This window comes from Papio anubis, chromosome 11, assembly GCF_008728515.1.
Source record: "Papio anubis isolate 15944 chromosome 11, Panubis1.0, whole genome shotgun sequence".
Classification (NCBI taxonomy): Eukaryota; Metazoa; Chordata; class Mammalia; order Primates; family Cercopithecidae; genus Papio; species Papio anubis.
This window is the reverse complement of record NC_044986.1, coordinates 67128190-67155226: the sequence shown is the minus strand read 5'-3', so window position 1 is coordinate 67155226 and position 27037 is coordinate 67128190. Positions and strand designations below refer to the sequence as shown.

At 52.6% G+C, this 27037-nt stretch overlaps 1 protein-coding gene across 3 annotated transcripts in view; it reads right to left on the bottom strand.

Moving 5' to 3' along the window:
• ADAMTS14 (ADAM metallopeptidase with thrombospondin type 1 motif 14) overlaps nucleotides 1–25271 on the bottom strand; it is a 107493-nt gene extending 82222 nt beyond the window's left edge. For 2 of the 3 annotated variants that reach the window (XM_009214757.4, XM_003903821.5), the window contains exons 1-2: nucleotides 24893–25271; nucleotides 22752–23191 (exon numbers count right to left, since the gene is read on the bottom strand). In XM_009214757.4, coding sequence (XP_009213021.2) covers nucleotides 22752–23191; nucleotides 24893–24974 — 522 coding nt within the window. In that variant the 5' untranslated portion in view covers nucleotides 24975–25271. The remainder of the gene's footprint in view (nucleotides 1–22751; nucleotides 23192–24892) is intronic. The other variant, XR_004176969.1, reaches the window with a different exon arrangement.
• Between the last annotated feature and the right edge of the window lie 1766 nt (nucleotides 25272–27037).

Here is a 27037-nt window from a genome sequence, read left to right as displayed (position 1 = left end):
CCAGGTGACCTCCCCCGCCACCTAGCCTAAAAGGATTCTTACCCTTACGCAGACCATCCTCATCACACTCTCACTGTTCTCAGCAGAATGGGAACCCCCAGGACCCTGGGTCTGGTCCAGCCTCCACACCCTTAGGCCTCTCCCCAGGAAAGGGTTAAAAGATCTGTCTTTCCCCATCCCAGTAAACTGTTCAGGACAAAGAAGCCAGAACCAAGCCCTGTCCTGCGTAATCTGAGAAATAAGTTTCTAAATTTCTTTGTGACTGTGGATCCCCACAGCCCCCAAGGGGTCAGGGCGGAACCTCCCCAGATTGTCCTTGTCCCATTGCGTGCATCCCACCCAGGCCTTGACAGGCAGCTCTCATCCAGGTCTGGGCTCCTCCTGGGCCACAGAGACTCTCCTCCTAGACAGAGAAGACAGGAAAGCAGGCTTGGTCACCAGACCGGGAGGCAAGATGGGCCCAGTTCCTTCCCCTCAGACCTCGGTTTCCCTGTCTGCACAATGAGAGGTTTGGCCCAAGTTCCCTTGAATCTCTGCCCTGGCCAGGAAACCAGGCACCACACAGCGTAGACAGGCTGGCAGTGAGAACTTTCTGGCTTTCTGCCTCTTCACTAAAGTACTCCTGTCTCTCAATTTATAGAATGTTTATATTTCTGAAAAGTGGTGGCTAATTTTAAAGTGCTAAAATCAAATCAAATTTCTGTATAAAAAATCAAGAAAAAAAGGAGAAATAAATTCTGGTAGGATGGAAAATAAATGTCAGTCATATTGAATTTCTACCTATACCTTATTCTTTTACAAACGGTAAATAAATAGGAAACATGTACTAGAAAGTTTCTTCACACAGTAAAACTACAACAAAGAATCGTTGATTACATCCAATTGAGCCACATGCCCGTAGGCCCTTGTCCAATTTCCCCAAATGGAAATTCTCCAGTGCACAAATCTGACCACTGTCAGCTGGGCTAAACTCCCTTTAATGTGGCTGTTTCTGAGGTGCCTTCCCTGGGAGGTGTGTGGCTGAATGGTGGTGAGGGTGGAAGATGGGAAGGACTGTGGATTCTCCAACATGACATCGTTTTGGTTGCAAAGGTAACACATTTGGCCTACCTCTTCATCCAGAGGCCTCCAGGCCATGTTAACATGTTTTCCGGTATGGGTTCCCTCAGGGGAAGCCCCCAAGTTCAGGTGTAAGCCCAGGACACCCAAAGAAGACATGGTCACATGGCAACTAGGGAGGTGAGTGCTGGCTTAGAAATCACCTTGTGTCCTGCTGTGAACCACAACTGAACAAGTTCAGCGGGTCACCCACAGCTGTCTACTATCAGGATAAGGTCCCAAATATTATAGCAGGTAATTGAGGCCAAATTATTTTGAAATCAGTATGTATGTGTACATGCGTACATAAAAGTACATCTATTCTCAAACTGCATGTATGTGGATGTAAACTGGGAGGCAAGGGTACCCGGAGCCAACAAAGAGATTTCCAAGGGGAGCACAGAAGAGATCTCCAAGGACTGGGAGACATGTGGGACATGGGCAGGGCTCTATCTGCATCAGGTACAGAGTCAATGAGCAAGGACCTGGCCTGGGTCCAGACAGTTGCAAGTGGCTTGGCTCTCAGGGGACAGCTGCAGGCCTTGGGAAAGGGGGATCCTGAGTCCCCTTGCTTGCTGCTGCTTGGACCAGCCTACCTTTGCCAAATGCCCAGAAGGTCCATTTCAAGATGGTAGCTCCAGTGAAGCCAGCTGAGGGGTGGGCCAGACTGCCTCTCCTTTCTCCTTCCCAGGCTGGCCTATCTGGGGCTTCCCCAGAGGAGAAAGTAGCAGAGCAGGCCACCTCTCAGCCAATCATCCCACCACCTCCCAAGGAGAGTGTATTCTTGGGCCTGAACTTGTTCTGGAACTTCTATCACAAGGGCTTTACTTCCACGGACACCCCTTGATGCTGTCTCACGTTCTAGGCCTCCAGCAAATCCAGCTTGAAACTGTTCCACTGTAGGAAACAAAAGAAAATCCAGCAACTGGATGCTGGAGTGATACACACAAGGATCAGAAATGGCTTCCACCAGATTCTTCAACGGGTGGCCGCTTCACCTCAATAGGGCCACCTGCATCTGCATGCACTGTTCCCAGCCACTGCCAGCCACACTCCTTGGCTAGACCACATGGGCTGCTACAACCCAGAAACCTCGACCGCAGGCGGCTCCTTCCCTTCCCCCACTGCCCTGCTCACCTAACCCTAGCACTTGGCTCCAGTTATTATTAAACTTCATCGGGACCTCCAAGATATGATCCTTACTTCCTCACTTCCCTTCTCACCACCTTGGACATCTAGGTCTAGATGCACAATAATTATCTTGCAAACACCCATACTCTCTCACCCTCTTTCCCTCCATGCTGCTGTCCCAGGGAAGCTTCTCCACCCTGGTTCAGTCCAACCATCCACCTACTGCACGCGTGCACACAGGTGCCTACTGGTCTCACTTGAAATCAGCAGCTCACCTCACGTGAGCATGAAGCTGAGGTTCTGCTGCACTTCCCTGTTAAGACTAACAGCTTAACATTCTGTGTCCCAGCTCTCCCAAATGGCTCAGACCCCCAACACTGCCCCAACCCCAGTCTCATACTCCAAGGCTCCCATCACCCTGTTGTGCCAGTGCCAGTGTCCTCCCACAGCTGGGCCCCCTCTCCTCTTCTGTGGCTGGATGTGTCCCCCTTCCACTCTGTGCTCAGGATCACCTCTCTGTCACCTCCTCAAGGACTCAGCTCCTGCAGTTAGCACCCCCTTTCCAGTTCCATCACACTTTCCTTTCTACAAGACCATTACTATCCGCATCCAAGCACACTCGAGTGTCCCTCATCTTTGAAACTCCCTACCTCCCATCCCTGCCCAACCACTGCCCGTGTCACTGCTTCCCTCCACAGCAGAAAGTGTTGTCTACACGCACCACCTCCATGCCCCCTGGCTTCTCCTCTACCCACCCCAAGTGGCCTTCTAGAGCCACCACTTCCTGGAAACTGCTCACCTGTGACTACCACATGGCCATGGCCAGCAATCACTTCTTTGTCCTGGTCTCACACAGCTCCTGCAATCATCAGCTCTCCCTGGCACGTCCCCAGGTCCATGGCTTTGGGTACTGCATGGCTGCAAATGACTTACAATTTACATCCCCAGCCCTGGCTCCTCCTGGAATTCCTTTATGATTATCCAACAGCCTCCTTGATAGAGACTGGATCTCCACTGGGCATCTCAAACTTTGGAGCAGAACTCTAAGTTTGACTTCCAGACCCACTCCTCCCCTTGTCTTCCCCATCTCAGTAAATGACACTGCCTTTTTCCCAGTTGCTCTACCCCAAAATCAAGGAGGAGGGACAGGCTCAGTGATCTAGGTCTTTTCAAGTCCCCCAACCCTGGCAGGTTCATCAGTCAGTTCAGCTGAAAGCAACGCCCTACATAACCTGCAGTGGCCAGAACCTCTAACGGGTCATCCGGGGCTGTTGTCTCTGATTCATGGCAGGTAGGAGAGGCAGCCCCACCCCTCACACCCCCACACCCTGGAACCACGGCTCCTGCAGGGACTCTTCAGAGTGACCCAGATCTCTTCCTCCCTCAACATGTCCTTAAGTGTTTATGAAGCACATACTGCTTGCTGAACTTGATGGGGGTGAGGTTGGGGTGCAAAAAGACATGAGAGACCGGCCTCTCCTCGCCTGATAAGGGACTTGTATCTGGAATATGTAAAGAACTCTCACAACACAATCACTAAAAGACAACCCAGTTCTAAAGTGGGAAAAGGATCTATCTGAACAGACATTTCTCCAAGAAAGATCTACAAACAGCAGTAAGCACATGAAAAGATGTTCCATATCATCAGTCATCAGGGAAAGGCAAATCCAAACCACAAAGAAATAGGATGGCTTGAATCAGAAAGTCAGATAACCAGTGTTGGCAAGGATGTGGAGAAACTGGAACCCTCATACATTGGTGGGAATGTAAAATAGCACAGCCACTTTGAAAACAGTCTGGCAATACTCCTCCAGTGATTAAACAGCATTACCACATGATCCAGCTATTCCACTTCCAAAGTGTAAGCACCCAAGAGAAATAAAACACATGCCCACGCAAAAAAAAGTTGTTCATAGCATTATTCCTAGTAGTCAAAAGATGGAAACAAGTCAAATGCCCGTCAATGGATAAATGGACACACTATATATGTATATATATATAGCCATACAATGAAATGTTATTTTGCCATAGAAAGGAATGAGGTACTGATATATGCTACAAGATGGATGAACCTTGAAAATATGCCAAGTAGAAAGAAGCCAGATGCAAAAGGTCACATATTACATGATTCTGTTTGTATGAAGTGTCTTCATACAAATAGAATAGGCAGATTTGCAGAGATAGAAAGTAGACTCGTCACTGCCAGCGGCTGGGGTAATGTTGGATTGGGAGTGAATAGCTAAAGGCCACATAGTCTCTTTGTTAGGTGATGAAAATGGTCTACAGTTGACTGCAGTGATGATTGCAGATATCTGTGAATATAATTTTTAAAACCACTGAATTGCATATTTTAAATGGGTGAATTGCATGGTATGTGAATTATATCTCAATAAAGCTATTAATTAAAAAGATAACATGCATGAACGGAGGCGAGAAACATGCACAGAGATAATACACAGGCACAGAGAGGACACACAAAGGGGTGACTCACACAGACGACAAACGCTCCAGCAGACATTCATGCAGAGACGACACGCATGTGGCACGCAGACTGCCTGCTACCACGGAAGCGGGAGTCAGCGAGGCTGGGATGAAAGCCTGCCGACGCTGAGATTTCATCTAATTCAAACCTGATGTGGAAGCCTCAAGCCACAGGAGCTCTGCTGGAGGCTAGGGCTGCCAAGTCCTCGGCCCAAGCCAAAGAAAGTCTGAAAGCTGATTCAGACTGAGCTGCAGCCTTGGGGACAGGCAGGAAGAAGGAGCTCTTGGAGGATGGGGCTGAAAGCTGCCAGGCTTGTCCACAACTGGCACGCTCTGCCACGTACATCTGCACAGCACCCCATACCAGCAGCATCAGCGCTGCGACAACAAGCCAAAGGCTCAAAGAAACACCAGGAAGCAGCGAGCCTCCGCCAGCTGGAGATAGTTATCTGGGATGACCACATGGCCACAGTTCCCAAGGTCATGACCTCTGCAGGTCCCACACCCTGGGAGATGCTGGGTGAAAGGCTACTGAGGTCTTGCTGAGCCCAGTGCATTTGCAGCAAAAGTCTTTCTCAGGGGAGAAGCAATGTGGTGGGTAAATGCAGAGATCCTAGAGCCAGAGAGTTCCTGAGTTCAAATGCTGGCTCTACCACTCTCAGATCATGTAATGCTGGGACACTTACTTAACATCCTTGTGCTTCAGGATTATAACCACAACCATCTTGTAGGGCTGTTCTGAGAAAGCAATATACCTAAGGCACCTAGGATGGTCCCAAGCATGCCACGAGGGCCATGTTAGTGTTTGCATCTGCGGCCATGATTCTCATGATCACCACTGTCACTTTGAAATATGCCTGGAAGCCCCGGTGGCTCAGGAAGGGAACCCACAGGATCAGTGCTGGGGGTGACATTCTGGAACCACAGGAGGGTTTGTATGTAGCTCCTGGCTCTGCTATGGCCTGGCTTTGACATGCTGATACAGTTTGGATGTTTATCCCCTCCAAATCTCATGTTGAAATGTGATTTCCAGTGTTAGAGGTGGGGCCTGGTGGGAGGTGATTGGACCATGGGGGCAGATCCCTCATGAATGGTTTAGCACCATCTCTTTGGTGGTGAGTTCTCGTTCAGTTCACACGAGATCTAGTTGCGTAAAGTATGTGGCACCTCCCCCATCTATTTTGCTTTCGATGTCACCATGTGGCATGCCAGCTCCTCTTCCTTCCCACCATGACTGCAAACTTCCTGAGGCTCTCACCAGAAGCAGGTGCTGGAGCCATGCTTGTACAGCCTGCAGAATCATGAGCCAACTAAAATTCTTCTTTATAAATTGCCCAGCCCCAGATATTTCCTTATAGCAACATAAAAATGAACTACCACACATGGCCAGATCTCCTGCCTGTAAGTGGAAAGAAGTCCTCAAGAAAAAAAAGAATACCAGTGGTGAACGTCCTAAGGGGAAAAGTCCTTACCCCCCAAAAAGGAACTGGTAGAGGATGATGTTAGAGGTGAAAAAGAAGACCTGCAGACAAAAGGTTGGGCAGAAACATACCCAGCTGTTAGGGAGTTGTCTCTAGGCAATGAGATGGTAGGCAATTTCTTTCCCTTTAAACTTTCAGGCATTTTCTGACTTTCCTATGATGTCCTTATCTCAAAAGGCACACCTATTCTGCACCGAGTGTGTGCCTACCACATGAACACAGAATCAACTCCCATTCCCTAAACAAAGTTTACAAAAAGGGAAACAAACATAATGTATCCCTCCTTTTCTGTCATTCAACTTCCCTCCAAAGTAGTGTAGAGGCTTCGCTGCGGAGGGAAACACCTGGGGTTCCATCCCAGCAGGGTCCTTCCCAGCTGAGCGGCACCAGCCCTCTCTCAGCCTCAGATTCCACATCTGAAACCGAACAGTGGACGGGAAGATGAAATAAGGCATGGGAAATGGCCCTCCTGGAGCCGGGTTCACAGCACGTAATGGTCTTTTCCTTTCCTTCCCTCCTCCGCCTGACTCTTCTGGTCCTGAAAGACCTGACCCCAGCTACTGACCTGACACACAGTAGGCTTTCCAGGAGACAACAGCAGCCGTTCTTAACCCTAGACAGTCATTAAAATCACCTGGGGGAATTTACAAAACTACAGTGACCTCCCAGGCCAATGAAATCAACACTCGATGAGTGGGGCTTAGGAGTCAGTGCATTCTGGAAGCTGCTGGGTATTCAGACATGCATCCAGGGCTGAGAAACACTCATCCAAACCCTGGAGGCTTCCAAATAGTGGAATGGCATGAAAAGGGACATTTAAGGCCGGGCGCGGTGGCTCAAGCCTGTAATCCCAGCACTTTGGGAGGCCGAGACGGGCGGATCATGAGGTCAGGAGATCGAGACCATCCTGGCTAACACAGTGAAACCCCGCCTCTCTACTAAAAAATACAAAAAATTAGCCGGGCGCAGGGCGGCGCCTGTAGTCCCAGCTACTCGGGAGGCTGAGGCAGGAGAATGGCGGAACCCGGGAGGCGGAGCTTGCAGTGAGCCGAGATCGCCCACTGCACTCCAGCCTGGGCGACAGAGCCAGACCTCACCAAAAAAAAAAAAAAAAAAGAAAAGAAAAGGGACATTTAAGTGGTCATGCGTGTTTCATAAAGAGAGCAAGAGCAGCACAGGTGTGTTCATCATAACACCGGAAATGGGCTAGTAAGAGAAGAAACGAGCATACAATAAGTACGCTCCCCGAGAAGGGGCCGGGGGAGTCCAGCGGGCTGGGTTACTGCACACCTCTTACTTCACGACCAAGGGCCATCTAGATTACAAGTGATCCAGGGTAGGGGAAGCCTGGGAGGTAGAGGGAGCAGCTGTGACCTGCTGAGTGGCCAAGGACCAGTCAATGCCGTCACAGCCATCCAAGCTGGGGGTCCACAGTGCAGAGAGTGAGGACAATTATTAGTAGTCCCTCTGTGCTGATGTTGATGATGAAGGTGATGACTAGCTCTGTCCTCTGGCACCTTGGAGAACAGAGTTGCTCAGATCATCAAAACCTTGAAGTTCTGTTTTTTGTTTTTGTTTTTGTTTTTGTTTTAACAGGGTCTCATTCTGTCCCCAGACTGGAGTGCAGTGGCACGATCTCTGCTCACTGAAACCTCTGCCTCCCAGGTTCAAGCGACTCTCCCACCTCAGTTTCCCGAGTAGCTGGGACTACAGGCGCGCATCCACACCCAGCTAATTTTTTGTATTTTTAGCAGACGCGGGGTTTCACCATGTTGGCCATGACCAACTGAACTCCTGACCTCAAGGGATCCGCCCACCTTGGCCTCCCAAAGTGCTAGGATTACAGGCGTGAGCCACCGTGCCCGACCAAAAGCTTGAAGTTCTTAAAGGAGGAGTGGTCACTTTTTATTTCTACTCCTCTTCCCTTGCCAACCGGCAGATGTCCTGGCCCAGAGGCAGGACCTGTAGGTGCTCAGAGACTGCCTTCTGCTGCAAACCCCTCACTCTGGAGCCCATCCAGACTCAGAGTAGACCTTGCCAGGCCGGCAGCCACCCTCAGATTCCATTCCCCAGTGCCCAGGAGCCACACGGCTCTGAGGCTCCCCTCTCTGTCACCACCATAGCCCACCAAGCTCGGCAAAGGAGCTCTGCCTGGCCACTGCTTGGCCCTGAGTGCTGGCAGCAGCCATGGCTCCGGGATGAGGAGACAGGAAGCAGCCCTCAAGTGCCAGCAGGCGGTGTGGCTGCCAGGCCCTGAGTGGAGGAACAGCACCCTGCGTGGAGGCCTTACAGTTTGAACCCTGCTGCTCAGACGCACACCAACTGATGGTGAGCAGCACCAGGAAAGGTGCTACACCCTTGGCAGTGGAAAGCAGGCCCAAGAGAGGGCCCGACAGGTCACTGTCCCAGCGAGGCCTCCCCTCTGAATGAACCCTACAGCAGCCTGGCCCAGGGCGTCGCTGACTAGTTTTAAACCATGTCTGCCACGTGAGACCATGCACATAAATGTTTATCACTGCATCTGATACTCAGCCTGGTCTGTAATGAGCCACTGATGAGGGGCTTGGCAGTGGCCGAGAGACAGGTTCCCTCCGGAATGTAGGTGAGCACAGGAGAATGCCAGGCTAGCTCTAGCCCCACGAGTGACTCCTAATGACACAATGATCCTCCAGGTATCACTGGCCAGTCTCCTCTGCAAAGGGTGGAAGGAGCAGATGAAGCACAATTGGCCAGAAGACCCCAGACAGGTGGTACGGTCCTGTACTTAACCCTGCCCAGGGACCAGCACCACTAGCACAGGTTCCAGATTTGGCCCCACTCTGACAGTTCACCTGCCAGGCACTAGCAGCACAAATGCCCACACTGCAGCCACCAGACCCCCTCTCCAGACCCCCTCCCTTCGCATGTTCACCTATGTCTCTGTAACTTGCTTCTCCTAAACCATTGCCTGCAATAGCACATATTCACTCATTCATTCATCAGATGGTGACTGAGAAGCCCCTGATCTAGGTGCTGGGGATACAGACAAAAATTCCTCTTTGCATGGAGCTAACGTTCTATAGCAGGGTGGAGACAGGCGATAAATAACTAGAAATATGTGACATACCAAGTGGAAGGAGCCATGGAGAAGAGAAAGGATTGGAGCTTGAAACTGTGAATACGGTTGCCAGGGAGGACGTCCGAAGGTGACGTTTGAGTGAAAGCCTGAGGGGTCTGAGGGGCAGGCCCTGGCAGTCCCTGGGGAGGAATGTTCCCTTCAGGGAGGGCAGTGAGGAGGAGCAATGGCGGCCCGGGGACTGGTTGGCTTCTCCCTGAGGAGTGCCGCGAACCACGGAGGACTCGGATTGTAACAGGAGTGCCCGGGCCGCTGTTGGCGAACAGACTGCAGGGGCAAGGGAGTGCAGGGAAGCGAATGCCATCATCTGGGAGAGACAGGAGGTGGCTCACACCGCCCCAGTGGTGGTTATTCTTATTATGCTGTGTTTGTTTCCCTTTTAGAATTACCAGCAACAAAAATCCCCACACTGGAGCCACACAGGACCGGTTCTGTACCAGAGCCACGGTTCCCACGGGCCTCCGTGCCTTCACCCCTGCTGTGCCACCCCACTGGGAATGCCCCTTTCACTCAGCTCAAAGGCCACCCCATCACTGCTCCCTCCTCTGTGCTCCGTGGCAGCGGCTCTTGGCAGGTGCTCTGTCCCTGTCCCAGTATCTCTTTCCCTCTTCCAGACATGAGCTTCAGGGGGATGAACCGGTTGATGCTGTGCAGCTGACTCTGGAATGAAACCATGCTAAACAAGCATCCTTTGGGTCAGGCCTTAAAACAAACTCCCTTGGGCATACCACCCTTGTGAGAGGTCCACCTCCCCAAAATTGTGGCCGTGGATTAGGGGACGGCATATTTTACCTAGCATCTCCCTATGCAGGGACTATGAATTATGAAGTGACAACATCTCAAAGGCACGATGCACCCAGGCCAGCAGTTGGCCAGGCTGTGGAACACAGGCCTCTTCGGACTGGAGGAGCTAACTCTGAGTGTGGACCCCTGCCAGCCTTGAGGGGTGGATGTGAACCTCTGCCTAGGGGGTGAGTGTGGCTTGGAGGGGAAAGTGACAGGCTGTTTCTGGACAGACCAAAGGTGTAAATATGTGGCTGGCTTAAAAGCAAAGGCTGACAAAGGCCTTCAGCCACCCGTTGGGAACAGAGTTTGCATTCAGACCAACCTGGTCCTAACAAACGATCTCACCTCCAGACAGTTCTCTAAAAAGGGGCCTGTTCTACTGCCCCATCAGCCGTGTTACTGAAAGCAGAAGAAAATTAGACTGCAGGGTTTTTAAATGTTCCATGACGAGTAATGTGTACATAACAGCAGTCCTCTCCCCCTCCAATATGTTGAAAATGGATAAAACAGCAGCACTGGTGGCTTGAGTCTGAGAAACACCAGAAGGTTCCATTCGAGCATCAAATCCCACTAACTGGGCCATTGACATCTGTTTTTCTTAGTTGGCCTCCCAGTTTCAGGGAAGACAATGACATGAGAAGTTGAGCAGCCCTCCCCGTCACAGTGGGAGCCTCATAAACACCTCTACGCAGTACCCCCGGCCCCTTCACCCCCCACCACCATTAGACCAATCACTTTTAGCATTCATCATGCTGAAGCTGTTGCCACAGCTATCGTATCAGGGAACAGCACACAGTTTACGACCTTGAGGCTCTGTTCACATACACTTGGTCTTTCCACTGACAGGAGAGGCTGCCTGGAACTGCGGGAGGAACATTGCCTGGGAGGAAGGAACCTTGGTCCTTGTGCGCCCTGACACCTGACACTCACCTGCTACTCCATGACCCTGGATCTCCTCCCCAACTTGAGCCTCAGCTTTCTCTGCTGGAAAATGAAGAGGGAGCTAGAAGCCCCCAAAGCCTCTTCCAGCCACAGCTGTCTCCAACTCAGGCCAAAGTCAGGGTGAATGGTGGAAATTACGCTGAGCTGGGATCCATGTAGGTTTTCATAACACAAGGGTATCTGCAAGCGCCTGAGCTTATGTTGACAGGGACCTCCTTAGTGTTGCTAAGGATGAAGCAGCAGGTAAATATTATCACTGTTGTTGTTTTTAGGGCTTTGAAAGCAGGGCAAGACCCACATGCTGAAAATGGAATGCTGGGCCTGGTGGATGGTTTGGGAACTTTCCATTGCAGTGCCTGGGAATGTGGAATCTCCTGGACCCTCACTGAGAGCCCACCCTGGGCCTGTACCACCCTGGGGCTGGGAGGCAGATGCAGAGGCAAGCACAGCCATCACTCTCACCAGCCTGCTGAACAGCCCCCAGCTGCCTTCCCCCCAGCCAGTGCCTGAAGACACAGAGGAAGAAAAATAAAACCAGCCCTTGCTGGAATGGGAGGCCAGCTCTGCTCTGGAGGAGCCGCAGTGAGGTGATGTCTGGCTTTTATTCCATATCATAAATAAGTTATTAATCCAAGGCAGACAGTGAGGCATGGTCATGAGGAGACAAGGGAGGTAAAACTGCAAGATCAGACTGGCTGGAGGACTGGAAAACCACCCAGGACCCAGGACCCAGGCCCTGGGCCTCCACTCAGACAGACAGCAGCCCAGACAGGAGGGGGCCTCTGGAAAGCAGGGGGAAGAGCCCTGGCATGGGCGCCCAGAGAGCTAGAGACACACCTGCTGTGGATCCTGCCTCAGTTTCCTTATTTATCCTAAGACATCAGCAATAAGAAGAAGAAATGCTAACTTTTATTGTTCCAGGCACTGTGGCAGCACTTTAAGTGCATAATTTCTAACCCGCAAAACTATGAGGTAGGGACACCCACTTTACAGATACATAAACCGAGGCTTAGAGATGTCAGATCACTTGCCTAGGAGCAATGTGGAAGAATGTTTGCAAAGATGGCTGCATTCAGTCCTCTTGTTTCTGTACACAGTCTTTTTACAATGAGACTTTACCACTCCTTCCCTCAAATGGAAGAGTCCATTTCCCCACTCTTGGAAAATTTTGTCCAGCTTTATGGCTTGCACTGACCAGCAGAATGTGCAGAAGTGACCTTGTGCCACGATATGGTTTGGATCTGTGTCCCCACCAAATCTCATTTCAAATTGTAATCCCTAATGTTGGAGGTGGGGCCTGCTAGGGGGTGACTGAATCACAGAGGCAGTTTCCCATGAATGGTTTAGCACCATCTTCTTGGCTGTTACTGTGACAGTGAGTGAGATCTGGTTGTTTAAAAGTGTGTAGCATCCCCCTCCTTTCTGTCTTCCTCCCACCATGTGAGATACTTCGCTCCCCTTTGCCTTCTGCTGTGATTAGAAGCTTCCTGAGGCCTCCTCAGAAGCGGAAGCCGCTACGCTTCCTGTACAACCTGCAGAACTGTGAGCTGATTAAACCTTTTTTCTTTCTAAATTACCCAGCCCCAGTTACTTCTTTTTTTTTTTTTTTTTTTTTGAGACGGAGTCTCGCTTTGTCGCCCAGGCTGGAGTGCAGTGGTGAGATCTCGGCTCACTGCAAGCTCCGCCTCCCAGGTTCACACCATTCTCCTGCCTCAGCCTCCCGAGCAGCTGAGACTACAGGTGCCCGCCACCATGCCCAGCTAATTTTTTGTATTTTTAGTAGAGACGGGGTTTCACTGTGTTAGCCAGGATGGTCTCGATCTCCTGACCTCGTGATCCACCCGCCTCGGACTCCCAAAGTGCTGGGATTACAGGCGTGAGCCACCGCGCCCAGCCCGTTATTTCTTTATAGCAGCGCAAGAATGAACTAATACATGCAACTCCCAAGGCTAGGCCTCAAGGGGTTTTCCAGCTTCCACCTTCCCCCTCTTGGAATGCTACCCTGAGACTGCCTACTGGAGGATGACTGACCACAGAGAGAACTGAGGCCACCCGGCCAACAGCCAGCACTATGTTGGTCATGTAAAAGAAGCCAGCTTGGGCCTTCCAGCCCAGCTCACCCTTCAGCGGAGCACAGCCAAGTGAACAGGGCTGGGAGCAGGCAGGGGAGGAACCTCCCAGCCCACCCACAGAGTTATGAGGAAGGACATAATGTTGTTTTCAGTTCCAAGTTTTAGACTGGTTTGTTACACAAGAATGAGAACTGATAGTTACTCAGTTTCCCCACCCTGCCTCTTTCCCCAGGAGAGCCTGTGCTGCCCGCCTCCTGAGATTTGGCTGGGGTCAAGACACTCCCATGCATACCACAGTCCTTCTGTGTCCTCCAGGCCCTCACATTGCCACCATCAGGAAGCAGTGACTTCCTCTCTCCACACTGAAGACCCACAGTCACCCTGGCAGGCGGGTCAGGAAAAGCCCCCTTTCTCTCCAAAGAGTCCCTTTCTTGTTTTGTGTGCTGCAAACACAAATTGCCAAGAGGTAACCAGTATTTCCCAGTAAACTGGGTTATCTAAGTGGCAAACATGAGAAACCAGCTCGCACTCTCAGAGAGGGTGTGCACCCTGAAGACAGAGACTTGCTCACGAAGGCAGTGCTGAGGGCGGGGAGGTAAATGGGTTTCCCCTGCACGCCCGGTAGGCCCACGGAGAGTGACTGCGTGAGCACGTGCAGGGGGATCTGAGGCCTGCGGAGAGTGACCATGGAGAGTGACTGCGTGAGCACGTGCAGGGGGATCTGAGGCCTGAGGAAAGTGACTGCATGAGCACGTGCAGACGGATCTGAGGCCCGCGGAGAGTGACTGCGGAGAGTGACTGCGTGAACACGTGCAGGGGGGTCTGAGGCCCGGGGACAGCGTGCCATAGCAGGCCTGCAGGGCCTGCCAGGGCACAGGAGGGCAAATGGCAGTGTGCGTGCCTCAGCGGTCACCACCTCTGGCCTAGGAGCAGATGGCCAGACAGCCACGGAGAGGATGACAGATGCTGTCCCCTCATCTAACTGGGGTTAAAAACACAAAAACAGGAGTTTATGCCTCCTCACCCAGACGGTTGTCCAGCAGACCCGGTGCTGGGTCACGAGGACACACAGGTGACCACACCCTGCCCTGCGCCTCTGGGAACTACAAGTGGAAATGTTCAGGGCCAGCAGCAAACTGAGGGAGAAGCAAGGTGCACCCTGAGAAAACTAACAGGCTTGAGGCCAGGACCAGCCCCCCACTTCAGTGTGTGCCCCACTGAAAACTCAGAGACACCTCTGGGAGTGGAAGCCAGAAAACGGGATGCTCTTTTTTTTTCTTTTTTTTTTTTTGGAGATGGAGTCTCGCTCTGTCGCCCAGGCTGGAGTGCAGTGGCCTGATCTTGGCTCATTGCAAGCTCTGCCTCCTGGGTTCACACCATTCTCCTACCTCAGCCTCCCGAGAGCTGGGACTAAAGGCACCTGCTACCATGCCCGGCTAATGTTTTTGTATTTTTAGTAGAGACGGGGTTTCACTGTGTTCGGCAGGATGGTAAATGGGGTGCTCTTGACTTCTTCTTTCCTGCTGCCATTCCCTCAGACCTGGTAGACTCAACCAACCAGTAATCCACACCATGTAATAGCAACAGCTGAGTGTACGGGGGACTGCACTATGTCCTTTACACACATGACAACTCTATGAAGTGATTACTATTATGATCCCCACTTTACAGATGAGAAAACCGAACCACACAGAGGTGAGCTAACTGCCCAGGGTCACGGCATGTAACAGGCAGAGCTGAGATTTCAGTCCAGGCGGTCTGGTTCCAGGGTCACACTCACCCCAGCACGTGCTGCTGAGCTCACAAGCAACCCAAGGCCTCCAGCTAACCGCCTTGCTGGGTTTGGTTCATACAATGGCTTAAGAATTAGAACACTTATTAAAAAGTAAAGTTAACCTAAAAATCCATATTTCCCATTTCTCCTAAAATACTCAAAACTCTTACAATATCAGAGTGGCACAGGAGTGGGCAGCTCCTCTCCCGTTTGCCATAATCCCACCATTCCTATGACTACCTGGTCCTCTTCTCTTTCTTCTGTTACCTACTTACTCCTGGTGCATCTGAAATTTCCACCTCCTGCCCCTCCAACCCAGGGGCCCAGCCTTATGCTCAATGCTCCAGGAAATGCACACATTTAACACAGTTTCTGATTTCTAGGAACTGGTAGTTGAAATGGGCGATACATCAAGTGAGGGGACAGGGAAGGTGTGAACAGCACAGCAAAGGCAGGGGGCTGAAAAGTGAGGCAAGAGCAGGCCAGCCTGGGCAGGGCAGGGGTGGAGACAGTAGTCTGTAAGCTGGAGCCCATAAGGCTAGAGAGGCAGGTCAGCAAGGCAGCAAGGCCTGCACCAACGTGGGATCAGACACAATGCTCTGGTGCCCCCTGCCCCTCCCAGGGTCTTTAGGCACACACGTGTGAGGGCAGGAGGCCTGCAGGTCAAGATGTAAGGGGACAAGCCTGCTGGGTGTCTGGGAGGGGGTCGGTCACAGTGAGACTCCAAGCCTCCACACTCCACACCTCCAAAACAAGCTGGAATGTGGAGGCGACTGTGGCTTCCCAAGGCGCCCCCAGGACGCCTACTCACTCATCCAGCCAGTCAAGAGCAGCCCCCGGGGCAAGGACAGCTGTTTGGCACAGGAGACCAGAAAGCCACAGACAAGTCTGCTGTGCACCAGCATCGAGCTGGAAGGATGAGTGGCTTTCTCAAACACTGATGTGACTCCTGTTTACAAACCTCCATGGCTCCCCATGATGGCAGGAAAAAGGCCAAGCTCCATGGTGAGGTTGACATTTTCCAATTACATTTTCACCACTCCCCATCTCCCATGGAGGTCTGAAATGACCTGCCATTTCCTGAATCCTGCAGAGACACAGGATTTCCTTCCCTCCAGAATGACTACAGTTCTCACTCCGTGGCTTTGAAAACTCCTACTGATCCTTTAAAACCCAGCCCAAATGTCCCCTACCCCGGAAGCCTTTCCTGAGCACCCTACCTTCTCAGTACTCACCTCCAAGCCACCCCTGGTATGCACTATGCTTCCCTGTATTCCCACAAATCACCGAAGCTTAGTATGGTCTGTGTTGCTTTTTACTGTCTACTGCGCAGTTCAGCCTCCCCTTTAAACCGTGGGCTCCTGGAGTACAGGGGCAGAGGGCTGAGTTTCATCCCCGCATCCCCAGGACCTGGCCAAGGGGATAACACCAGTGATCTATATATCATTGCAGTAAAGGGACTCTGATGGTATTTGTAATATTTATCATTATTAATAGTTACTGTTACAAAGTAATCATGATTGGCCAGGTGCGGTGGCTCACGCCTGTAATCCCAGCACTTTGGGAGGCCAAGGCAGGTGGATCAGCCGAGGCTGAGGTCAGGATTTTGAGACCAGTGGGGCCAACATGGTGAAACTGTGACTGTACTAAAAATAAAAAAATTAGCTGGGCACGGTGGTGCATGCCTGTAGTCCCAACTGCTCAGGAGGCTGAGACAGGAGAATCACTTGAACCCAGGAGGCGGAGGTTGCAGACTTTTATCCTTTTTTTAAGGCCCTGCCATAAACCACGTCCTGCACTTTGCGTTATCTCATTTAGTCCTCTGAACAACCCTATAGACAGCTGTTCCTCTGCCCTTCCTACAGATGAGGAGTTTAAGCACAGCGAGATGAAGACGCTCGCTCAAGGTCTCACAGCTGTCTGAGCTGTAGTGAGCACATCCTGCTCTTTCCCCCAACCTAGACTATTTCCTTGGAATTACGAACATCACCTTTCATGGGGCCCTTCCATAGGCCAGGTGCTTTTAGTAACAGGTTTATTTATTTTATTTTATTTTATTTATTTATTTATTTATTTTTTGAGACAGAGTTTCACTCTTGTTGCCCAGGCTGGAGTGCAATGGCGCAATCTTGGCTCACTGCAACCTCCGCCTCAAGCAATTCTCCCGCCTCAGCCTCCTGAGTAGCTGGGGTTACAGACATCCCCACCACACCCGGCTAATTTTGTATTTTTAGTGGAGGCGGGGTTTCTCCATGTTGGCCAGGCTGGTCTCAAACTCCCGACCTCAGGTGATCCACCCGCCTCAGCCTCCCAAAGTGCTGGGATTACAGTCATGAGCCACCGCACCCAGCCAGTAATAGGTTTATTGAGATATAACATACCATATAATTCACCCACTTAAAGTGCATATTGTAATTGTTTTTAGTATATTCACAGAATTGTGTAACCACTGCCATCATTTTGAAATATTTTCAGCCTCCCATAAAGAGGCCCCTTACCCTGAAGTTCTCAACTCCCCCAGCCCCACCCTACATTACACTGTAGTCCCATTTTAAAGACAAAAGGGAGGTGCTCAAAGAGCTTCTGTGACGTTTTCAGTGGTGAGCAGCTGGGCTGGGATGCAGCCTCCCCCATCCCTCCCAAAGCCGTCTGCCAGGGTCTACTCCGTATAACCCATCAAAAATGCAAGATCTGCAGAGAGTGGAAAACAGAACCAGATGGTGACAAATCTTACACGTGTGGCTGCTTCCGCGCCAGGCCCTGACTCACAGAGGCACTGAAGGCAAAGGGGGAAACACGGTGCAGCCAAGCCCCCATCACCCCGTCACAGGGCATCAGGCCCCAGGACCTAGGGAGGCAGAGAGGGCCGTAGGAGAAGCAACCCTTCAGGAGGCTGGTGGCCTGGATTCTAGATGGGCAGAGTGAGCATGCAGCTCCGCTTAGAAGCAGGGACCCCACTCTGCCGACCCCATCCTTGCACGCCACAATTTCTCCAGGATCCACAAAGAACTGGTCCCCACCCCATGTTCCTCCCAGGTGCAGAGTGTTAGTGGCTCTGAAGAGTGGCCCATCAGGTCACTGCTGATACCTGGACACATTCCCAGTCTGGGACTCTCAAGTCTAACAACATCCCAAGCTCGCTGCACTCAACCCCAGAGGAAGCACTTTGCAGGCAGGACCAGGCCCCGCCCCCACATCCCTTATTTCCTGCCCCTGAATATCCTCAGGACTGGCTGGGTCATTCTTTCTGCCGGTCAGGAGCCTGGCACTATCTTTCATGTTTACAATGTCTGAACAGTCTTGAGCAATTGCTACCTCCTCCGGGGAGCCTTCCTAGGTGCCCTAACCAAACTAAACGGGTCCTTCTCCTGCTGCCTCTCACCAGATTCTCAAGTTTGCTTTTATATCTGGGTCCCCATCAGCCTACGAACTCCTCCAGGGCAAGGGCCCTGCTTTTTCATTCCTAAATCTTTCTCCTTCCCCTCCCACAGCTAGGACACACAGAAGGCCCTCCAGAACAGTGGGTGGGAAGTAAGATGAAGTATCCCATACCCCACTGTTAGGCATGAATTAACCACAATGCAGGAGGGAGCCGTCAACTACAGGTTTACAGGGGCCTGAGTCCTGGTTCCAAACTCCAGCAAGGTCAGCCCTACGCCACAAAACACCAATGCCAGAGCTGGAATGGGTCTGAGCTTACTCATTCCAGCTTCCTTAATGCACCAAGGTGGCAACTGAGGCCCAGAGAAGGGGCCAGCTTGCTCAGAAACACATAGCCACATCTCTCAACTCCCAGCCCAGCCTCTTCAAGAGAGCAAGCTGCCGCATCCCTGCCCCACACCCCCTCTTCCATCCTACCCTTCCTTCAAGGTGAGACCAAGCCCCCCTGCCCAGTGTGTCTTCTAGTGTCCACTCCCCAGCCCCACCTGACATGGTGCTCCTTCCTCTGTCCAACCATCGCTAGCCTGCTCAAGCTCTTCCCCCTGCCCAGGGGGCCCTCCCCACCCTCTGGCCCCAGCAAACTTCTACTCATCCTTCAAAGCCCAGTTCAAATGTCACCTTCTCTGACATTAAAGAAAACAATCACTCTCATTTACTGAGCACCCATCCCCACTGTGTTCTAGAAAACCAGGTGAATGTTGAAACTACTGGTAGGTTTCCCCCTGCATGGCACCCAAGTTCCTCGAGGACAGGGACCTGACTCTTTGCAAAGCAGGAGTAATAACAATATCTGCAAACATACTTCACAAGATTGAAGGAAGCGAAAGAGTTTTGTAAACGATAAAGTCCTGTGCTAATGGAAGCTATCTGTTCTTCGTATCTCCGCCTATGACTCAGTTTCCTCATCTACAAATGGATGGAGTTAATAAAAGCACATACACACATGCATGCTGTGTCTGGGCCACAGGAAGGACTGGTTACTGTTGCTGTCATCATCTGTGTCACTTTCTTTTTTTATGATCTCCCTGTGGACCTTGTCCATGGTCAGCACTCAGTACATATTTTTTGAAATGAATGACTTTGGCATTTGAGATGTTAGAGAATATGGGATTAAAATCCAGAGACCATGTACAGATGCAGAGTTCAATCTTTTTTTTTTTTTTTTTTTTGAGACGGAGTCTCGCTCTGTCGCCGGAGCTGGAGTGCAGTGGCCGGACCTCAGCTCACTGCAAGCTCCGCCTCCCGGGTTTACGCCATTCTCCTGCCTCAGCCTCCCGAGTAGCTGGGACTACAGGCGCCCGCCACCTCACCCGGCTAGTTTTTTTTTCTTTTTTTGTATTTTTTAGTAGAGACGGGGTTTCATCGTGTTAGCCAGGATGGTCTCGATCTCCTGACCTCGTGATCCGCCCGTCTCGGCCTCCCAAAGTGCTGGGATTACAGGCTTGAGCCTTCAATCTTATCAGAAATGCTACACCATGGCCTTTGAGTCCAAAGGTGAGCTCAGCTGGGTCACTGGGACACAGCCCCTTGCTGTCATGGGACACAAAGCAGTTTCCTGGAGTGGGCGGAAAGTCAAGGAATCCCAGCCTGGGGTGACCTCTGTGCTGGCAGCCCCAGTGGAAGGCAGTCAGGGAGTACCACTCCCAGGGCCTGGAGGGGGAGGCGTCCAGATACTGGACTGGAGGACTGGCCTCTGGAAACAGCCAGGGTACATGTTGTGATCCAGCCTGAAGCTCAGCCCAGTAAAGTCCATTTCTGCCCCTCACCAAGGGGCGGGGGACCCAGGAAAGTCAATTCCTGGAGCCTCAGTTCTGTACCAGCTACAGAGCAAGCCTCCCGAAGCCTGTACCTGGACAGCCTCTGAGACCCGAACCCGCTTCAGCAAATGCCACACAGAATCGATTCCCATCTTCCAGGGAACATCAAGCATAGCCCCTCTTTGGACAAATGAGAAGAGTAAAGCTAAGAAATGGGGGGTGACTTGCCCAAGGTCACACTGCTAAGGAGAACATTTACTCAGAGGCCACCGAAAATCAGCAACACCCTCTGAGGAATGTCCAGCCCCAGCCCCACTGAACAGCCAGCCCCACCTCCACCATCTGCCAGCCCCCAAAACCAGAGCATGATGACTTGTCACCATATACGCTACACCATGGAGCCATGTGCTCGTGCTTCAGGAGTGCTAGCTCAGGGCCCTTCATGGCCCCGATCCCTGTGGCACCTAGCGGTCAGTCACTACTTGTCAACAGGCTGCTGAGCTGGTTCAATGACAAGGGAGGTTTTCAGGATGCAAAGGGGGTGGGGAGTTACTTGTTGTCAGTGACGGTCATCCTTAGTTTAGGTTCTCAGCATATATTAAGCATCTCCTCTGTGCCTCACTTCAGGGGGGCAGTCAGAGAAGCAGGAGCCCTAGCCCTGTCCCTGAGGAGCTTACGGCCTACCTGTGTGATGACTTTAGAAGGAATTCACCATCTAATTCAGTTCAGCTGCTGGCTTGCACCAGCACTTTCTGTCTCTCTATCTGCATGGATACTGTATCCCTGGATGATTTCTGACGTCACTTGAGATTCTCAACCAAAACTTGTGGCCATGGCATAGCTCTAGCCAGCGGAGTGGCCAAGGGCCCCTGTGGCACAGAGCCACAGAGCCAAAGTGGGCTGGCAGCGGAGGCTTAGCCCAGACACCTGACAAGGCCTTAGGCTCCCCCAGCTGCCCTGACAATCTGCTTTCTCAAAGCCCGCTCTCAGGAACTTTTGCATCAGTTCACCTGCAGAGTTTGGTGTCGATCAGATCCTGGTCCCTCCCCCGAGAGGCAGATTCTGCACCCCTGACAAGGTGCTCAGGTGATTCTACCGCATGCTCAACTATGAAACCAACTACCATGTAGATAAGCCCTCTCCATGAGGGCCCTATCACCTTCAATGGGGTGAAAATTGATTCTGGGGAAGGTAAAAACATATAAAGCCCAGATAGATATACAGTGTATAAACAGATCTTCAGTATATCTGTGGTATTAAAATTGAGTGAGGAAAGCCAGGCACAGTGACATGCACCTATAGCCCCAGCTCCTGGGATGCAGAGGCAGGAGGATGGCTGGAGGCCGGGAGTTCAAGTCTGCAGTACCTTGTGTTTGTGCCTGTGAATAGCCACTGCACTACAGCCTGGGCAACATAGTGAAAATCCACCTCTAAAAAAACAAAACAAACAAACGACAACAACAAAAAATACCCACCTCATCCTGAGGTGGACTGATGATTAGGGGGGAAATGTCTAAAACATTTAGGGGTACATCATGATAAAAGGTGGAAAGCGCTGGTTTAGACAGAGGCAGCCACGAAATCAGCAGGTAAGACTTCTCCTACACATGGGACGATGGTGACAAATGCTCCCCGCCCTGTCAGTGAGGAAGGAACCCACAAGCCCTCCCCATCTCAAATGTTCCCGGTCTCAAAGCTGGAGGGCAGAGGAGCAAGCAGGCCTCTTCCTGGGACCCATCAGCTCACATCTGGTGTCTCTGGGGCAGGGAAGAGCCGCCGAACAGGACCCTGGGGCTGCTGTGCCAGCTCACAAGGGCCTGCACACTGAGGAGGAGCAGCGAGGGGAACGAGAGCCAGCCCCAAGTGGGGGCAAGAAAGACAGCTCGCCCCCATGGCTTTCTGGTTTGCAATGTGGAGCCAACCAGCAGAGGCGCCCCAGACTCTGGGAAGCAGTGTGGAAGCAGTGAGGGTCCTAGGAGAGGGGCCGCGCAGAGCAGCCAGGAAAGAGCAGGCTGGCTCTGGGAGGAGAGACAGGGAGGAGAAGAGGAAGGACATGACATCACAATGTTATAGGACATAATAGCAGCCACTAACTGTGCCCGCACCATGAGCCAGGCAGGGGCAGCCCCCAGTGCACCGCCCAGTTAGGCGGGCCACATCCTTAACACCCGCAGGTCAGCTCCAGGAGAGCAGAAGCCACATCTGCCTCAGGCACCACTGTACCCCCAGCACCTAGAACAGTAAATGTGTGCAAAATAAACAAGGGAAAGAACCACAGAGAGGTGAACTCATCCAAATCCTCACAGCTAGGCAGCGGCTCAGCCACAATTCCAACCCCAGCAGTCAGACTCCAGAGCCTGGCTTCCTCACCCCGGTGTTTCTCTACACTCAGAGATACCAGCCAGACAGCTTGTGATCCAGGGGGGTCCATGGAGGGTGACGGGAGAAAAAGCCACGGGGTGGGCATGATAAAGGCACCATCCCAACTCGGCCACTTCACACCTGGCAGAGCGTGAACCTAGTGGCCCGTGGGGGCAGGCGGCACTCCCTCAGGAAGGCAGCACCACCCCTGCCTTGGCCCAGACTGCAAAACATGCCCATAGCAATCTCAAAACCACGTGAGCGGGGCACGGGAGGGGGAGGATGCAACTTAATGAAAGTCTCATCCCTTACCAATCCGTCACAGTTGCTGATGGCAACAGCTGCCCCAGGCATTCCAGTGACACCTCCAGTGTACACACACTCCTGCCGTAAGGGCTGCCGGAACAGCTCCCGAAAATCCTCCTGCCACTCCACTGAAGCTCCTGGCACTATCAACCTCCGATTGGGCCACAGGCGCAGGTGCAGTTCCTTCCCGAAAACAGTGACATTGAAGTAGAGGGAGTGGCGCCCCGCCCTGCCATGCCACAGGGTCCCTCCTGGGTGCAGAGGGCTGCGAGCCACCCGGAGGTGACTGGAGTGTCGTGGTAGTGTGGGTGGCGTGTCCACTACCATGCTCTCTGCAGAGGCTGCTGCTGGGCCAGACACCACGTGGGAGAGGAAGCGTCCCCGAAAGTCTGTGCTGCAGGGCACTGTCACACCATAGTCACTGAGCTTTCCAGAGAGGTGCAGCTCTGTCGGAGATAAACAAAGAGTCACTTCAATGCAGTCAGTGCAGAGGTAAGGAGAAGTCGGAAATCCCACTAGGGCAGGGAGGGATAGGAACCCTGAGTGTCACCCTTAGATGGCCCCGTTAGCCCGAGTTCACCCATTTTCCATCCATTGCTTCCTGAGCTCCAGGATTCCTACACTTGGATGAAGGATGTGCAGGTACTTTGTGCAAATATCACTCCCTGTAGCCCCCAGGTCCTTTTTAAACTTAGCAGAAGAAAGCAAATGATACCAGACAGAGCCTGGTCACTAGCGACAAGACTTCCAACCTTGGGCTCTGCCCAGAAAAGGACTAAAATTCCCCAAAAGCCAACAGGGCAAATAAAGGGAAGGGCAGATCTGCCCAAACTCCGCAGCGTGCTGAAGTCACCACCCCAGGCTGGGGTAGGGCCCTCCTCCCCAAGCTTCCAAGAACGCAGCTGGCAAAACAAACACACCTAGAAACCCAGGGGACCGTGGGCGCGTGTCAAGGAGAAGGTGGGGCTGCAGAGGGGAGGGAGGGAATGCCCAGTTCTCTATTTTTCCAAGGTTAGAAAGAAAACTTTTTAAAGCAGGACAGGGGCCGCTGAGATTTCTGTATGGCCGAGCCCCAAACTGGATAAATATAGATCTTCAAAAATAAAAGGATATACAGGGGATGACCTGCCCACTTGGGCTGAATTAACTGTGAGGTCATGGCCCCATGCTCCAGGCCACATGCCAGCAGGCCCATCCTCACACAGCTCTCCTTGAGCCCAGCCAGGCTGGGCAGGAATGACAGCTCCCTGGCTTCCAGGCCTGGTGATTCATGAATGCGAGTTTGGGAGGAATTTTCATTTCCACACAGCTCTACCTCTCGTCTCCCCAGTTCACGTCACTGATAAAACATAGAAAGTGGTGTTTCCCGAAAATTCCCCATGCCCACAGTTCTAGTTTCATCCCCATTATAGCAGAGGACCCCCAAGACTGCTGCAAGAGGGGACCCACTCTGGCACACAAACAAGGCTCACAGAAAAGGAGGCACCCTGCCTGGAAATGACCAGAGACTCCTCCCCATGTTCAGAGCCACCAGGAGGGTACCCCATGCTGCAGGGCAGGAGTGGAGTGTATCTGGTCTGTAGGCAAGAGGCCTGTGTCCGCAACGTTTGACAATGCTAGGTTGGGGGCAGTGGAAGGATGTGTGTTTCTGTGCAGGAGCATGACTGCCCTGTACGCTCTGCAGTAGGAGGCAATCACCTGTTAGCCTTATTCTGGGTATGTAACAGTCACACACACACACACACACACACACACACACACACACACCCCTTGCACCCATGCTCACACAAGTTGGAGACAGAGAAGACACTGAACGAGAAAGACACACAGGACAGAGAAACAAACTGGGAAAGGGGGGAAAGAAGAAACACAGAGAGACAAAGAGACAGACACGCTGCTCCTAAGAAGAGACTCGATGATCCCAAATTCTCTCCTGGGGTCTCTGTCTACTTCTAGTGCTAGAAATGGAGAGAAATCACTGGACAGTGCTGTGGCACAGGGGAAGAAAAGAGAGCAAATCAGCCCAGAGTGTGCACACTGCCTCCCACCCGCGGGAACCCTGACCGGGTAACTGGAGCAACCTTGGGCCACCCTGACCGCGAGCACCCCGGGCCCCACGGGCCCCCGCGCGCCCAACCCGCACGCACCTGGGGTCCGGCTGCCCGCGGCGGCGCAAAGCGCACAGTGCAAAGGCAGCAGGCAAGACAGCAGCGCGCGGAGTGGAGCCATGTGGCCGCGCTGAGAAGCGGGCTGGGCAAGCGCCCAAGCCCGAAGTCCCAGGCTGAAGGCGGCGAGGCTAGGGTGCGCCCCGGGCTGTCGGAGCACCGGCCGGCTCCCGCCGCCGCCGCCGCTGCCGCCTCCCCGCCTAGCAGCCTCCCTCCCGCCGGTTCCGGGTCCCCTGCGCGGCTCCGCCGCCTGGACCGCTGGCTCCGGGAGCGCGAGGCTGCAGGCTGGAGAGCGGAGCCGCTGACGCGCCAGCGCCCCCGGTGCCAACTGCCGGTGGGTCGGTCAGCCCGCCCGCGCAGTGACGCTCCGGGACTCCGCGGGAGCCGGGCGAGGGGGCGGCGGGGCGGGCCGGGGGTGGGCACACCGGGCGGGGCGGGGCCGGGCGCGGGTCGGAGCTGGGGCGCCGGGCGCCTGGGGGCGGGGCGCGCGGCTGGGGAGTGCAGCTGCCTGTGGCCGGGGATCGGAAGTGCCACGCGGAGCCAGAGCAGGGGCTCCTGGCGCACGGAGCGATTGTCCCCTCAGACGCCTGGGCTCCCTGAGTGGTGGCCCGAATCCGCTTTCTATGGCTGCTCCGCCCCCTTTCTTGGCCGCAGGGCCTGCTCTCTGTTTCTGTTCCAGATCCAGGAGGCTAAAGGGGTGTCCGGCTGCATTTGGGGGTGTGGTGGACAGTGAGCCTCCCGGTGGAGGGAGCCTCCCTCTTTCTTTCACTATGGTCTTGATGCCCTCACTAACCATCGACCCCTTGGATCTACCCGTTTTCCAGACACCAGGCCAGGGTGCACCACTAACCTGTGGTCCTAGCCAAGAGCAGGGCTGAGCCTGTGAGGAGAGAACCCTGGCTTCAGAGTCAGACAGCCCTGATTGAAATCCTAGCTCTGAACCGCAGTTGCCTCATCTGTGAAATGGGTGTTAACTATGGCACATAATAGATGCTCAGTAAGTGATAACTGTCCTCCACTTCTATCCTTGATGCCAGTAGCAACTGTAGCATCCCAAGGTGGAAAGAACCAAGAGTCAGAGATGAGCGCTTGATGCTGGTCTTGCAATGTGTTGAGACCAGGTCAGGAGTCAGTACAAACAACCCAACAGAAGATCCATGCTCTTGCTTTACTCTGTAAATATGTAACTAATAACTTGCAAATAAGCTATATTTCAAGCAATTCAGGGGTGGGAGTTGTGGAAGGAGATTTTTTTTTGTAATAACCATGGAATAAAGAATCTTGGAAATGATGCCAAGGTTTTGGAGGACTGGTGCATTTAAGAAGCAGGTTCAGAAAGCTAAAGTATATTATCTTCCAAGCATTCCAAGCTACATCAGAGCATCCAGTTATTTGGAAATGCCACAACCAAATTGATCTATATTAAATTCGGGAAGAATAGAGTTCCTCTTTCTCCTCTTTCTGGTCTTTTAAGATGTGTGTTGGCTGGGTGCAGTGGCTCAGGCCTGTAGTCCCAACACTTTGGGAGGCTGAGGTGGAAGGATTGCTTGAGCCTGAGAGGTTGAGGCTGAAGTGAGCTGAGATCACATCACTGTACCCCAACCTGGGTGACCCAGCAATACTCTGTCTCAAAAAAAAAAAAAAAGACATGCAAAGTCAAGGTCCAGACAGGATTCTGTGTGTGAGGACTGACGGAGCAAGAAAGTTAGAGGGTGTGTGTGTGTGTGAGAGAGAGAGATAGAAAAAAGAGAGAAAGAAAAGAGAGAGAGAGAGGAGAGGCTGGGAGATGACCAGGCTGGAGCTTCACAGCTCTGGCCCTCTGCAAACCCAAGCCCACCAAATGATCTCAGGATAAAATGGCTTCCCTTCTCAGGGTCTCAGTTTTCCAAGGGGCAGAGTGGGGACCCTGTGGGACAGAAGGAAAAAGTCATGGAATAAAGATTGCCCCTTTTCTGCTGTGGGGCCATCTCAGAGAGACTCCCCTAGAAAACTCAGGGGCCTCAGCTCCATTCCACCCCTTTCTTCCTGCCTCAAGGAGAGCAAGTCATGAGGGGCAGGTCACAGCTGGGGCCCCAGCAGCCTTCCTCACCAGCCGTGGGCTGCGGCCTTCCCTGGAGCCAGCCTTGG